Source organism: Brassica napus, chromosome C2 (genome assembly GCF_020379485.1).
Source record: "Brassica napus cultivar Da-Ae chromosome C2, Da-Ae, whole genome shotgun sequence".
Classification (NCBI taxonomy): domain Eukaryota; kingdom Viridiplantae; phylum Streptophyta; class Magnoliopsida; order Brassicales; family Brassicaceae; genus Brassica; species Brassica napus.
In genome coordinates this window covers 56543672-56557173 of record NC_063445.1, presented here as the reverse complement: position 1 = coordinate 56557173, position 13502 = coordinate 56543672, and the positions used below count along the sequence as shown (strand labels likewise).

Here is a 13502-nt window from a genome sequence, read left to right as displayed (position 1 = left end):
TAATGTGCTATTATCTAGATATACACAAATCATAGTTTGCATATATATAAATCTAAGATAATGACTACATAATTTAGAATATAAAATTTATACTATTATTTGAGAAGTGAATTTGCTTACTTGTCATCTTCTCCATGATTTTAGTTAATATATTTACTTGTCATTTTTTCCATAATTTTAGAATAAGTCATTAGTTTAATTAATACTATTATTTCAAAATTTTGTTGATATATATCTATATATTTATCATGATATTTAAGATAATTAATAAACATTAACATATTCTACTGATATATATATATACTACTATTTTTAAAAAATATATTTTAAAATATATTTAATAAATAAATAAATATTAACAATAGAACTTTAAATATTATCAAGAATTTTCTGATTTATCATGTTCTCCATAATTTTAGATAACTTTGCTTATTTATCATGTTTTATTAGGTTTAAGCTAAATTATTGATTTATTATTAACTTTTAGTTGAGTCACTAATTTATTAATTTAAAAAATACTCTATTAAATCTTATATAATTAAAAAAGAATTTTATTTTAATAATATTAAATTTATATGTTATATTAAATATTTAGTTAATTTTTTATTTGTCATATTTTTATTAGGTTTTAGACTTTTAGCTAGGTTATTGATTTCTTATTAGTTCTAACTTATTCACTAATTTATTAATTTAAATAATACCCTTAATGAGTTTTATATATAATTCAAAACAAAATTTATTTTAATAATATTAAATTTATATGTTATATTAAATATTTAGTTAATTTTTTTATTTGTCATATTTTTATTAGATTTTAGACTTTTGGCTAGGTTATTGATTTCTTATTAGTTCTAACTTATTCACTAATTTCTTAATTTAAATAATACCCTTAATGAGTTTTATATATAATTCAAAACAAAATTTATTTTAATAATATTAAATTTATATGTTATATTAAACAATTGATTATAAAATAATATAATTAAACTATCAAAAACATATTAAAAAATAAGATAATTTTTATAAACATTGTGTTGTTATCTGGAAACAATATTTTTGATTATGAAAGTTAAAAAATTAAGATACCAAACAATTTATAATTAAATATTAGTCAAACAAAGAAATTTATATAAAATATTTTCTAAACTATTTCTATGATATGAGTGTTTTAAAAAATTTAACACAATAATAAGTATATATTTTGATGAAAAATATTCGACATATATAAATACTTTGATGTTTAATTTAAATATTTGAAAAATAGATAATAATTTATTATGTTAGTTTTAGATTAGTAAGACATAAATTAATAAGAAGCTTATACCCGCTTATGCGGACAAAACACCTAGTCACCAAGTATAAGACTAGCTATTCGGGGATTTTATAATTTAGAACGTAAAACTAAAATGAAATGAACAATGGATAAACTTTAACATAAAGATCATACCATTGTTGATTTGTGCTCATTGCCGAGATAAATTATCTTTGACAACATTTTTGGATTTGACTTAAGGTCATCGGTGCGAATCATGTGAGCCAAAGAAAAGAACAAGTGATTAGTAGTATTAAGTATTAACTAGTAAATGAAGGGTAAGTTCGTCAATAGGCAGAATTTCTGGAAAAGTTGAAGCGGGCAGAAAATGATTCTGGAAAAGTGATTCAGGGTTTTAGCGTGCACGACAGAGAAATTGGAACTTGGAAGACAGGACTTGCCCCAATACAGCCTTCACGTTAAGATAAACGTGGCTTTAAAATGGGTCTCAAGTTTTTCTCAAAGCCCTTAAACTGGGCTTATACATCTGGCTGCTTTGCTATGTATTACTTCTTCTTAAAAAAAGAACGTTTTCGAAAAAAGGTTTGAAATTAAGTGATATTTTAAAATTTCAATATAAAATTCACTAACTTTTATGTTATATGATATTTTATATCCTGCAGTTTGTGTTTTATTGGTTGAATTATGGTTAAATAGATTGTTAATAATGTTTTTATTCAAAATAAATATAAAAATAAATATTTTTAATCTGTGCACATAATGAAAGGAGTAATTAAAATTAGGTTTTTAGGGATAATTTAAAAAATACTTTATTTGCGATTTGAAATTTGACAAATACACTATATTTTATATTTTTTTGAAAACTACACTTTCTTATATGTAAAAAGACATTTTACCCTCTATTTTATACCTTATGTTAGTTTATAAATATTTTTCTACGAATCCATTTACAAAGTTAAAGAAACATTAGGATCAGCTTAACAAATGCACACACCACCTTTTTGGCATGATATGCTGATTATTTTCTTATCTTACTTGATTCTGGCGAACATGTTACATGTTATTCATACACTGATTTAATATATTGTTTCTCTGCTTAAGAGCCTAATAGAATCCATTATCCATTGTAAAACAGGATTTTTTATAACACTTGTAATCAAAGTATTCTTACAACGTGAGCCAAACAGGCCAGCAACAAAACCCAAATAAAAATACATCTTGTAACCAGTAGGCATCTGTAATTAATCATGAACAAATTTGGGAGAAAGTATCTTCAACGAGGCAAAAAGATCATAAGATTGTGAGAGAGAACCATTGTAACACAAGATTATTAGTTACCAACTACTAGACAACATTCTTCAACTATAAATTAATAAAACATGTTTTATAATTAACTGTCGTTTAAAAGTGGAAATGTTAGTCAAAGAGACCATCGATTATCGCATTACTCAGCTTTACGACTTCCGTCAATAAGCCGGCGTGCAACTAAGATGACGTCATCCCAATGACATACGCGATGAGATAACATATCACTACTCTGGTGCGGTGAAGCGCACCGTAACACTCGTCCCTTTCCACTCACGAGCCACAAATATATACATTGACCAGAGAACAACATGCACAAGCATACACCGAGAAGCAGTAGATAAAGGTTCGTGCAGATGACGGAAGCAATGACATCACATTCGATTACCCCAATTATTCCTCGACACGTGTGGCTGCGCGGTCAACGTTGAAGAGAAAGCGGTTGGTCCCGTCACACGTGTCGCGAAACCAAACCACCCACGTGCGGTTCACGAACCTCCTCTCCTATAAAAGCTCCATGGACTCACTCTCTTCCCCTCGATTACAATCGCCGATTAAAAACCAACAAAATGAAGGCGGAGCTAAATTTACCGGCGGGATTCCGATTTCACCCGACGGACGAGGAGCTAGTGAAGTTCTATCTCTGCCGGAGATGCGCGTCGGAGCCGATCACCGTTCCGGTGATCGCGGAGATTGATCTGTACAAGTTCAATCCATGGGAGCTTCCAGGTTATTATTATTACACGATCTCTACAAGTTCAATTTTTAAGTTTTTATTGATTTTAATTTTTAAATTACAAAATTCGATTTTTTTTTTAATTTTGTTTTTCAGACAAGGCGTTGTACGGAGAGAAAGAATGGTACTTCTTCTCACACCGAGACCGGAAATACCCAAACGGTTCGCGTCCAAACCGGGCAGCTGGAACCGGTTATTGGAAAGCGACTGGAGCTGATAAACCGATCGGTAAACCGAAGACGTTGGGGATTAAGAAAGCGCTCGTCTTCTACGCAGGGAAAGCTCCGAGAGGAGTGAAGACGAATTGGATTATGCACGAGTATCGTCTCGCTAATGTTGACCGGTCCGCTTCTTCGAACAAGAAGAACAACTTAAGAGTACGTAAATGGGCCTTGGGCTCTTAATGGGCCGTGACATCACGCTTTATTAACTGACTTTGGATCTTGTCTGAATGCATATGATTAATGGGTTCTTGTCGGAAAATTTTCGCAGCTTGATGATTGGGTGTTATGTCGGATTTACAATAAGAAAGGAACGGTGGAGAAGTATTATCCGGCGGATGAGAAAGAGAGGGTGATGATGATGACTACTAATACTACTACGACGTCGGATTCGAAATGCTCGAGTCACGTGATTTCACCGGACGTCACGTGTTCTTCCGAGGTTCAGAGCGAGTCGAAATGGGTTGTTGATCTTGACGACGCGTTTGATGCGTCCATGTTTGGTTCCTTGTTGCAAAATGACGCTTTTGTCCCTCAGTTTCCGTATCAGTCTGATTTCGCCAGTATGTTCGAGGACCCGCTGGAGCAGAAACCGTTCTTCAATTGGAGTTTTGGTTCTCAGGGGTAAAGTTGTAAAGGGGATAGAGTTTGAAGCTTTCTCAGAGTATCCGGCCACTGAACCGGAGGGGGGAACTCGGTGTCGGATCCTGACCCGGGAACCAAGCTGGGCTAAACAAGTTACTGAGACTTTCAACATCTGATGAAGGGACAAATGGTGTGTCCATTGGTCTCTATCAGACTCATCAGCAAGGTTGACTTATGTTTTTTTTGTTTTGTTTATAAAGTGATATTTAAAGAAACAGAACTGTAAAAGAAACAGTGACTATTTCAAATCACATATGTATTCATATATATGTTGTATATAACAATTTTTTTTTCTAGTAGTTGTTTAATATCTTTGTAATCACATTTTTAATTAATGAAAATTTATTTGCCTTTAAAAAAAATTGTATTCATCATAATCAACGAGCATGAGCTTATTTTTCTTTTGATGAAACAATGTACATTTTTATCTCCAAGATAAGATTACAAAGACTTTAAGAAAAGAGAGAGAGAGAGAGAGAGAGAGCAGAGAGATGGTGATGAATGATAGATTCAAGAGTTATTGTGAGAACTGGAACGAGAAGCCCAAATACCAAACACAAGAAACCAGAAGATGAATAAGATCGCCCAGTAGCGTGCAGGACCATACCTGATTCTAGTGAGCACAACCTGGTTTCAAGTTTTTTTTAGCGTTTAGTAAAAATAGAAGTCAATTAAAAAAAATCTGTAAAAAAATGAGATGATTTTTACTTACAAATCTGAAGAAGATGACTATTATCAAAGCACATAGTCCACCAAGTAGGATATGAATTCCACTCCTAGCAGTTTCCTGCACCAATTAAAACAACCATTAATCAACAAACTAATCATATACTCTCTCCGTTCCAAACGCAAATTAGAAAATGGTTAAATATTCAATTTTATTTTTATTTATTATCAAAAAAAATTGCAATAATTTTTTTCTTAATTTATATAGGAGTTAAAAAAAATTAATGACATAAATTTCATTGAAATACTAAAACGACCACACTTAATATTAAATGGACTGAGTATCAACTTAGATTGATGACATACCTTTCCAACACGAGGAGCAATGATCCAGACCAAAGTAACAGTGAGCAAACCGGTAGCAAGCAGTATCCCTGTCCCTTCCACAGCCCATTTAGTCGCACGGTTCTCCATAGGCAATACACCAAAGTTCACAACACCTAAAGGTTGCTCAGGCATAGCCTGAGAAGCTGCAACAGAGCTACTGTTATTGTTGTTATTCAAGGCATGTGGGCCAAACCATGAAGATATCTCACTAAGTCTTTGCCTTCTAATCACAGCAGCTTCGTCTGTATCCACGGTTGCATCTGTATGCAACGCCGTGTGGTCTCTCAAGGCGATGACCACTTTGTTGAAATCAGCAGTTTTAATATTCTCCGCAGCTATCCCACAGATCTCACACACGGTGGATCCATGGTTGAGGAACCATTTGAGCGCGCAGGCGTAGTGTACCAGAGCAAGCTCGTTTTTGCAAGAGCATCCAAGTTCGAGCAACGGATCCTGATGATGATGCAGGATTCCCATTTCGATATCAGTCTCTGTAGATTTGCTGACATTATCATCAACTGTTTCGTCTGCATTGGTTTTGAGAGTGATCCCCAAGAACCCTAAGGCGGCATCTCCTCGTTTGTCGGATTCTGCGGAGTGGCATACACGACATGTTGGTAGCCCTGAGTCACTGTCTGTACTGTAACGCGCCACGGTTGCTAGTTCATCGGTCTTGAGGGGTGGACAATCGTGATCATTGACTCCTGTCTCCAACTGATTCTCTTTACCCATCAAGCTAGGAATATAATAAAATCTTTGTCTCTTCACAGGACCACAAAAAATATAGATGGTTGAACTCCTAATAATATCTACTTTATAGACATTGATAAGACAAGACAAGTCAAGATCCAATAAAACAAAAGGACCTCACTCACTGTAACTTATACTATAGAATCACACTGAATGAGAAACAAACAAGAGAGAGATGGCCTATTTTGCATTCCTGCAGAGAAAGGCATTAAAAGATGTCATAAACATAAATAATGGAACAAGCTGATGGTCACATATCACTTTAACAAGAATGTTAGAAAGGGCAAACAAAAAAATTAAATAAATAGAATCCAAGCTTACTTACACTCACAAGGAACAATCCATAAACTAATGGTGATAAAGTAGCAAAAAAAACCTCATTAACGATTAAGGTATCATGCTTAAAGTGAGAATATGACTCTGTGAGAAGAATGTATCATTTATAATCAGTTTGATCACCATATATCAAACCAACCTTTCAGATATTAGAAGAGCCAAAACATGGCGAGATGCTGAGATCAATTCAAAACAAATGGGAAGTGACCAAAAGACATGAAAAAATGATGTCTGAAACCATTATAAACTTATTCTGCAGGTTGTAACTGAGCAGGATAGTTGCAGCAACTCCAAACGAAAGAAACCACTAACAAGTAAATAAACAAATAGTATAATATATATACACACAGAAGCAGATTAAAACATGCATTACTCTAAATGGTTTACCAAAGCTGATTAAGCAGCCATTACTTTTAACTTTTTAACTAAAAGGCAAATTAAGCAACTAGGAAGCAGCATGAAACTGCCATTATTCAACTTTTTTTTTAACAGAAGCATATTAAAGCAGGCATTACAGAAGCAGATTAAGGAGCCATTACTTTAATATTATTTTGAACTCAAGCAGATTAAGCAACTATTATTCCATGTTAACTGAAGAAGCATGAAGCAGCAATTATTCAAAAAAAAAAATTCACAGAAACAGACTTAATAAGTTAATATGTACAGAAGCAGATTAAAGCAGGCATTTCTCCAACTGGTTTACATAAGAAGATTAATAAGCAATCACTTTTTTAACCCAATTAGATTAAGCAATGTTAATTGAAGCAGCCATTATTCAGTTTTTTTTTTAACACAAGCAGATTTAATCAGCCATTACTTTATATTTATTTTAAATAGAAGCAGATTTAAGCAGCCATTAACTCAATTTTTAAAAGCTCTCTACCAAATCTCCACCACTGATTTTAATGGAGAGACACCCACTGAAAAAGACAAAGAAACAGCAGTTTCGTTCTCTCATGGACTCATGAGCCACCGACTAAAACAGAGACATCAAGATCTAAACTATATGCAAAAATGAGAGATCAACCACATGCAAATCTGAGCAGATTCGAACATTGCTAGATCAACAAACTTGGCGTGAAAAAAAAATGAATCTGGAGGGTTTTGAGTGAGCAAACAAACCTCTGGCAAAATCTGGGCAAGCGAAAAGTTAGAACCTTTGGAAAAACCAATCTCTGTTCATAGGTTTCTCCTCGAGTTCCGGGGGGTTAGGTAGCAGGATGTGTCTGGGGGAGGAATGCTATCTATCGTCTTTTTGAGCTAAAAGACGTTCAGATTCGAAAAAGAGTTCTTCCCACTATACATGGTGCGGAGAGCTGAGTGGTTTTTTTTTCTTTTCAAGATTCTTTTTTATTTTTACTTTCTTCTTTTCAATATATATATATATATATATATAACGTTTTTTTCGAGAAAACAAAACTGTCCAAATTTAAAGAAAACGATGATGATAAGTAATAAATGATATATAATTTTTTGAATTAATATATTATTTTCGAATTTATGAAAAAAAAACTGGACTTCATATTTAATAATCGTTTTTATTTTATTTTCAAATAATTTGAAATAGATAATGTAATCGTTCTAAACATTTATTTTTCTTTTAAAAGAATTAATATTATGTTGAATAACAATTCCGCATAATCTAGCAGAATTAGAAAAAAACTACTATTTTTGTATTAGAAAATCCAAGCATTGATTGTTTTCTTTTTAGCCAAAAGGCGTTGAAATTCTTTAGGATGTAAAGTATTAAAGTGAACATAATTAGAAACAGTGTTTCAAAAAAATAACATACTTAGAAACAAAAATCTCAATATATACAAAACATTATCTGGATAAATATAAAATAAAATGATGTCCCTTTTTGGCTATAACTTTTTCTTGAATATATGTTGCTTTGAAATTTGAAAATATTATATTTATTCTGGACAAAGGATGAATGGAAATGAGCTTATTATGTCGACTAAAAAATCCATATTATCTAGCAGAATTAGAAAAACCTACTATTTTTGTATTGGAAAATGAAAACCAAGCATATATTGTTTTCTTTTTGGCAAAAAGGCGTTGAAATCCTTTATGATTTACGGTTTTGAAATGAACATAATTAGAAACAAAAATCTTGTTTAAACACACAAAAAAAATAGAAACAAACATCTCAATATATACAAAGCACTACCTGGATAAATATAAAATAAAATGATGTCTCTTTTTGGCTATAATTTTTTCTAGAATTTTTTTCGCTATAAAATTTGAAAATGTTATGCTCTTTTCCAAAAATATTTATTCTGGTCAGAGGATAGATGGAAATGAGCTTATTTATCCAGAGCCGACCAAAAATTAAAAGAGAATAATTATAAACATAGAACAAAATAAAGATAGAAACGAGCTAAATCCATAAGACGTGAAATGATATCATAAACTTTAGTTTTGTTCCAATGTTAATACTGTTCAAAATTAAGGTGGGTGTAATCGCTAATTCTACCATTTGATTCATGTCTAAAAGAGGAAGAATCTGTTTAAACAAATATTAAAGTGCTGTTTCAGTTCGTCCTCTTATACAAGATTGAATGGACGGACAAGCCAGGCTGGTCCTTGGGCTTGGAGTGCTGAACCTAATAAACACCTCTCATACTCTATCCATTATACACGTAACTGAATCTTATACGAGAAGCTACGAATGGATGCAAATTAAGCCTTTCTTTTCTTCTGCATGGCTTTTGTATAATAACCAAAAAAACGACCAGAGTCTGTATGTATATTTTGATCAAAGTTTTTTACTCTTCTTTTCTCTCTTCTAGTTAACACTTTTCTGACGCCAATATTAGAGTACACTATACAATGACATTCTTCACAAACACCAGAGGCAAATAAAAATAAAACAAGGCAAAAATCTCGTACCCGGTCTTTTTCTAATTGGGTAAGAGTAAGACATTGTCAGCAAAATTTGTACTTCTTCTTCTTCTTCTAGAAGAGATTGAGAGCCATTTGTTGAAGAAGTTGTTTCTTTTGAGCTGCGTTTATCACTCCTTTGCATTCTGCATCCAGTAACACCTCGTTCATTATGGCCGCCGCATGGCCTCTAGGTTCATCTGATGCCCTTCTTAACATAAACACCTGCAACACAAAATCCACCCTTTACATCAACATCATCATTCATTACATGATACGCTTTTGTAGCCTTGAGATTTAGTCATATGATAGACGAGAGTGTGTGAGAATATGATGTACCTGCCCGTGGTGAGTTATCTCCAAGCTACCAGGTTGCTGAATAAACGGTTCTCCATCTATTTGAACAGGGAAAGGACTAGACACATGTATTCTTACTACGTTCCCCTGTGCTAACCTCCTAGCCTGCGAAAGACCGACCTGAAAGAAAGATTCACCCGTTTTACAAATTTTAGTTTTTTTAATCATTTAATATATAAATCTTTTAGCCTCCCACTGAATGAGGAATACTGCTAAAAGTTCATGCAGGTCGTAGACCTGTAGTTTCCCAAGGTGCCACGCGCCACGGACACATACGACCTCCAGAGTCTTGTCGTGCATAGACTGAATGCTAAAATTATCATCATCGTGTTCATAATCATTTTGCCAAAGATCTACTCCGCCCATGTAGCTTCCAATGTTAAGTACTATAAGACCCTCTGAATCCTGAAAGGAAAATAAATTAGAGACATCAGTTCCTAGAGGTAACAGCAACAATGGCAACGATGTTAACCTTTTGGTAAAATCCACTTCAGTCTCAATTACCAGAAAATCAAACGATGTTGTTCGCTATGGTTTTTTTTTACAAAGCAATTCTACGCTGCCCCATGCTCAAATTATACATGATATATGTTTAAGGAGTGCCCTAGATTTTGTCAAACTAAAACAAATTTTATTTTTGACCATCCAATCCCAAGTCAATAAGCGAATTGTTTTATGAATTTTCTTATTAAAATAAACTTAATAATTGATAATCAAATAGGAATATAATAATGTTGGGTTATTAAACCTTTTTCCAGCCGAAAAAATGAAAAAATCAATTAATATTAAGGCCCAATAGGCCAGGTTTCTTTGTAAATCTGCTTTTTATCTACGCCCAAGGCAGTGATAAAAGGAAACCAATCTGCGTTAACAAATCTATTTTTGACCATCAAATTCAAGTTGATAGTTAGATCATGATTATTAGAGGCTTTTAGGAATTTTTGCAAACTAAAATAGATTCTTAGCTTTTTTAATTAAAAGTTAAGATACGGATTTTCATATTCCGCTAAAAACCCCACCCTAAAAATTTCACCCTAATAACCCTTCGATAATCATGCTCTTAATCACTTGCGTATTTTTAATACTGAAATAAAATTAATTAACCTTTATCCATCCGAAAAAAAGGAAAAATCAACTAAGACTAAGGCCCAATGGGCTTAGTTTACTTTTTCAAAAAGGAATATAGCGAAGCCGTGTGAAACCCTAGATTTCCTATAAAATCAGAAGTCTTTGGTAAACCTTGACCTCTGTTTCCATAATCGATCATCTGCCCTCTTGGTGATTCGTTCTTTCCTATCTTCCTCAACTTCAAGAAAAGCAAACATGGAGCACGATCCAGAGCGAGAGTACTCTTTTCTCACTAGGGATGATCTCAAAGAGAAGATGAACAAACAGATCGATGATCTCTCCGATATCTTCCTGCTCTCAAAACCCGCTGCGACCGTACTCCTCATGAACTTCCACTGGGACTCGCAACGAGTTTCCGAGCGTCTGAGCGAAGACAAGGAGAAACTCTTGATGCGATCGGGTTTGATGAGTTCGAACTATGGTGATAGCTTCTTCTCCGTGGAGAAAAACCTAGCTATGCTGACGTTGGAGGCTAAAGACATGCACAGCGAGTACGTTCTCAGATCTTTCCTCGAGGAAAACAAGGGTTTGACGATCAAACAGTGTCCTGCACCGGGTTGCGGTTACTTCATCGAGTTTCACCGAGACATTGGTTTTGAAGAGTATGGTCTAAACGTTGTGTGTCTATGTGGTCATACCTTTTGCGGGAGGTGTAGACTTGAGTCGCACGGACCTGTGACGTGCAACAACGCTTCTGATTGGTTGAGAGACTTGGGGAAGTTATCAGAGTCGCTGAGTGTTTCTTGGATCGAAAGTAACACGAAGCCTTGCCCTCACTGCCAGTTTCCTTTGGAGGTTGGTTCTCGTTCGAGGCTGTTCCGGTTTGTGGAATGTCTCTACTGCAGGTTGGTGAAATAAACTGATCTTCGATTGTCATGTTTCTCTAATTAAGTGTTAATGATGTTTAAGAAAATCATTAAGCTTTAATTAGATTAGTGCCTAGGCTGCGCTTAAACTGCAGTTTGGTAAAGAAAAACAGATCTTAGTAATTAAATGTTAACAATGTTCAAGAAATCATTAGGGGTAAAAAAAATATAGTTCTAAGATTGTCATGTTTCTTTTATTAAATGTTAAACAATTGTTAAGACTTTAATTAGATTAGTGCCTAAGCAGCTCTTAAACTGCAGGTTGGTTAAAAAAAAGATCTTATTAGATTGTCATGTTTCTGTTATTAATTGTAAAACAATGTTCGAGAAATCGTTAGGCTTTAATTAATTTTTTTATAGGGGATTACTGCTTAGACGCCGCTTAAACTGATTTTTTTTTAAATAAATATTTGAGAAACGTTTTGTTGCCATGACCGATATTTAGTGTTGATTAATCATAAACTAACCTGTGAGTTTACTCTCTTGTTTTGTAGTGGTCGTTTCTGTAGCGAGTGTATGCAGACAGTGGAGTCCCACAACACGGCAGACGGATACTATGGAGCCTGTGTTGCACCGTTGCTACCACAACTCGTGAACGAACCAGAAGTGGTTGTTTCATGTGTGGATCGATGGGAGGCGAGCGATGTCGCAATGGTGGAAGCTAAGTCGGAGCTAGAATCTTTCGACGAATCCCACTTCACGAGCCAAGAGTACATACGGAACATGAGAGAAGGCTTGATGCTGATTGTTCAATGCAGACAGTTCCTCAAGTGGAGCTGCGTGTACGACCACGTCCACACCGAGTACCAAGCCTCTAAGAGGGAGTACTTGCGGTTCTTGCAAGATTTTGCGAGCACGCTCGTGCAGAGTTACTCGGAGACGCTGAAGGAAGAGACCGTGAAGGACTTTTCTGCGACTACTCATGAAGAGACTATTTGCCCCAAGTGGAAGTTAGCCAACGCGACGAGTAGTATTGGTAACTTCTTTTTTCACTTCAGTAAGACTTTGCAAGATGGGATAGATGACGTGAAGGTGAAGTCTTATGACAACTTTGCTGGTCCTTACTGGCTTTGTGATCGTTGTACCTCTGGGAACACGTGGCTTGATATGAGGTGTAAGATGTGCTGTGCTAGTGCAACTCCTGTGGAGAAGAAGCTGAGAGATTTGTCTCTTAACTAGGTTTCTTTAAAAGGAAAATAAAATGATTTAGGAGGCATGTTTTTTTTTTTGCTTTGTTTTTAATCTCTTTTACCATGTTTTGAAACTTTACATCACCTTATGTTTAATAAATAATTGTTTTCCATCAATGCAAGAATAGAAACAGAGCAAACTGTATTGCACTGTCTGCATAACCAACCAAATAGTAATTTCTTATGTACAGAGAGGCAGCTAATTAGATGTTATGGTATCATATGATCTATTACAAAAACAAAGGTTGTGTGTTTCGTTGGTAAATCTCACCTGTTTCATTCAATACAACTAGTAGTAAGTCCAGAATACTTTCTAAGCTGTAATGCAAGTTCTGTTTTATCTTCTGGTGAGCAATAACCAATTCATACTATGTATATGTTATGGTATGTCATATGATCTATTACACAAAGCATGCTTGTGTGTTTCTTTGTTTTTTTCACATCCAGATCAAGTACACTTTCTAAGAGCATCATTAACGCAGATGCTTAGAGGGTTGCTTAATGTTTTTAATAATTAAAAAAAAAAGGAAATGATGTAATATGTGAAGACGCGGAGCTTAATTTAGACTCACAAGCAGCGCGTCTTGTGGGACACGTGTTTAGCTCTCCGCGTCTCTTTCTCTCTCCCTCTCTCATTCTAGACGACTCCGCGTCTATCTCCTCTTCTCTCTCGCGAAAGCGATGCCTCCGTGATCTCTCCTCCTCGCCTCTCCTCCAAGTTAATCTCTCGTCGACTGAATCAGTCGAAGATGAAGC

General features: G+C 34.5%; 4 protein-coding genes across 4 annotated transcripts; 2 read left to right on the top strand and 2 right to left on the bottom strand.

Moving 5' to 3' along the window:
- The first annotated feature begins 3143 nt into the window (after nt 1–3143).
- Nucleotides 3144–4534, top strand: LOC106405141 (NAC domain-containing protein 102-like). Its single transcript, NM_001315627.1, has 3 exons — nt 3144–3307; nt 3411–3691; nt 3807–4534. Exons 1-3 carry the CDS (start codon nt 3148–3150, stop codon nt 4161–4163), a joined length of 798 nt encoding a protein of 265 aa, NP_001302556.1. The 5' UTR covers nt 3144–3147; the 3' UTR covers nt 4164–4534.
- LOC106405131 lies at nt 4532–7668 on the bottom strand. Its single transcript, XM_013845732.3, has 4 exons — nt 7442–7668; nt 5213–6176; nt 4893–4967; nt 4532–4807 (listed from the first exon to the last, which is right to left on the bottom strand). The coding sequence occupies exons 2-4, from the start codon at nt 5963–5965 to the stop codon at nt 4691–4693; spliced, it is 945 nt and encodes a 314-aa protein (XP_013701186.2). The 5' UTR covers nt 5966–6176; nt 7442–7668; the 3' UTR covers nt 4532–4690.
- LOC125581584 (diacylglycerol kinase 2-like) lies at nt 7445–9967 on the bottom strand. The gene is made up of 3 exons (XM_048747274.1): nt 9800–9967; nt 9545–9682; nt 7445–9430 (listed from the first exon to the last, which is right to left on the bottom strand). Exons 1-3 carry the CDS (start codon nt 9926–9928, stop codon nt 9281–9283), a joined length of 417 nt encoding a protein of 138 aa, XP_048603231.1. The 5' UTR covers nt 9929–9967; the 3' UTR covers nt 7445–9280.
- An 827-nt stretch (nt 9968–10794) lies between these two features.
- Nucleotides 10795–12934, top strand: LOC125574916 (probable E3 ubiquitin-protein ligase ARI15). Its single transcript, XM_013822993.3, has 2 exons — nt 10795–11535; nt 12051–12934. Exons 1-2 carry the CDS (start codon nt 10886–10888, stop codon nt 12733–12735), a joined length of 1335 nt encoding a protein of 444 aa, XP_013678447.2. The 5' UTR covers nt 10795–10885; the 3' UTR covers nt 12736–12934.
- The last annotated feature ends 568 nt before the right edge of the window (nt 12935–13502 follow it).

Bases quoted from the DNA above. Each gene is read 5' to 3' on its own strand.
- LOC106405131 (XM_013845732.3), bottom strand. From the start codon at position 5,965: ATGGGTAAAGAGAATCAGTTGGAGACAGGAGTCAATGATCACGATTGT. The intron at 4,968-5,212 runs GTATGTCATCAA...TAATTGGTGCAG, and splicing joins TTGCTCCTCGTGTTGGAAAG to GAAACTGCTAGGAGTGGAAT. The intron at 4,808-4,892 runs GTAAGTAAAAAT...ACTTGAAACCAG, and splicing joins TAGTCATCTTCTTCAGATTT to GTTGTGCTCACTAGAATCAG.
- LOC125574916 (XM_013822993.3), top strand. From the start codon at position 10,886: ATGGAGCACGATCCAGAGCGAGAGTACTCTTTTCTCACTAGGGATGAT. The intron at 11,536-12,050 runs GTTGGTGAAATA...CTTGTTTTGTAG, and splicing joins GTGGAATGTCTCTACTGCAG to TGGTCGTTTCTGTAGCGAGT.
- LOC106405141 (NM_001315627.1), top strand. From the start codon at position 3,148: ATGAAGGCGGAGCTAAATTTACCGGCGGGATTCCGATTTCACCCGACG. The intron at 3,308-3,410 runs GTTATTATTATT...TTTGTTTTTCAG, and splicing joins CAATCCATGGGAGCTTCCAG to ACAAGGCGTTGTACGGAGAG. The intron at 3,692-3,806 runs GTACGTAAATGG...AAATTTTCGCAG, and splicing joins ACAAGAAGAACAACTTAAGA to CTTGATGATTGGGTGTTATG.
- LOC125581584 (XM_048747274.1), bottom strand. From the start codon at position 9,928: ATGGGCGGAGTAGATCTTTGGCAAAATGATTATGAACACGATGATGAT. The intron at 9,683-9,799 runs GTCTACGACCTG...TCTTTCTTTCAG, and splicing joins GGCACCTTGGGAAACTACAG to GTCGGTCTTTCGCAGGCTAG. The intron at 9,431-9,544 runs GTACATCATATT...TTTGTGTTGCAG, and splicing joins AGATAACTCACCACGGGCAG to GTGTTTATGTTAAGAAGGGC.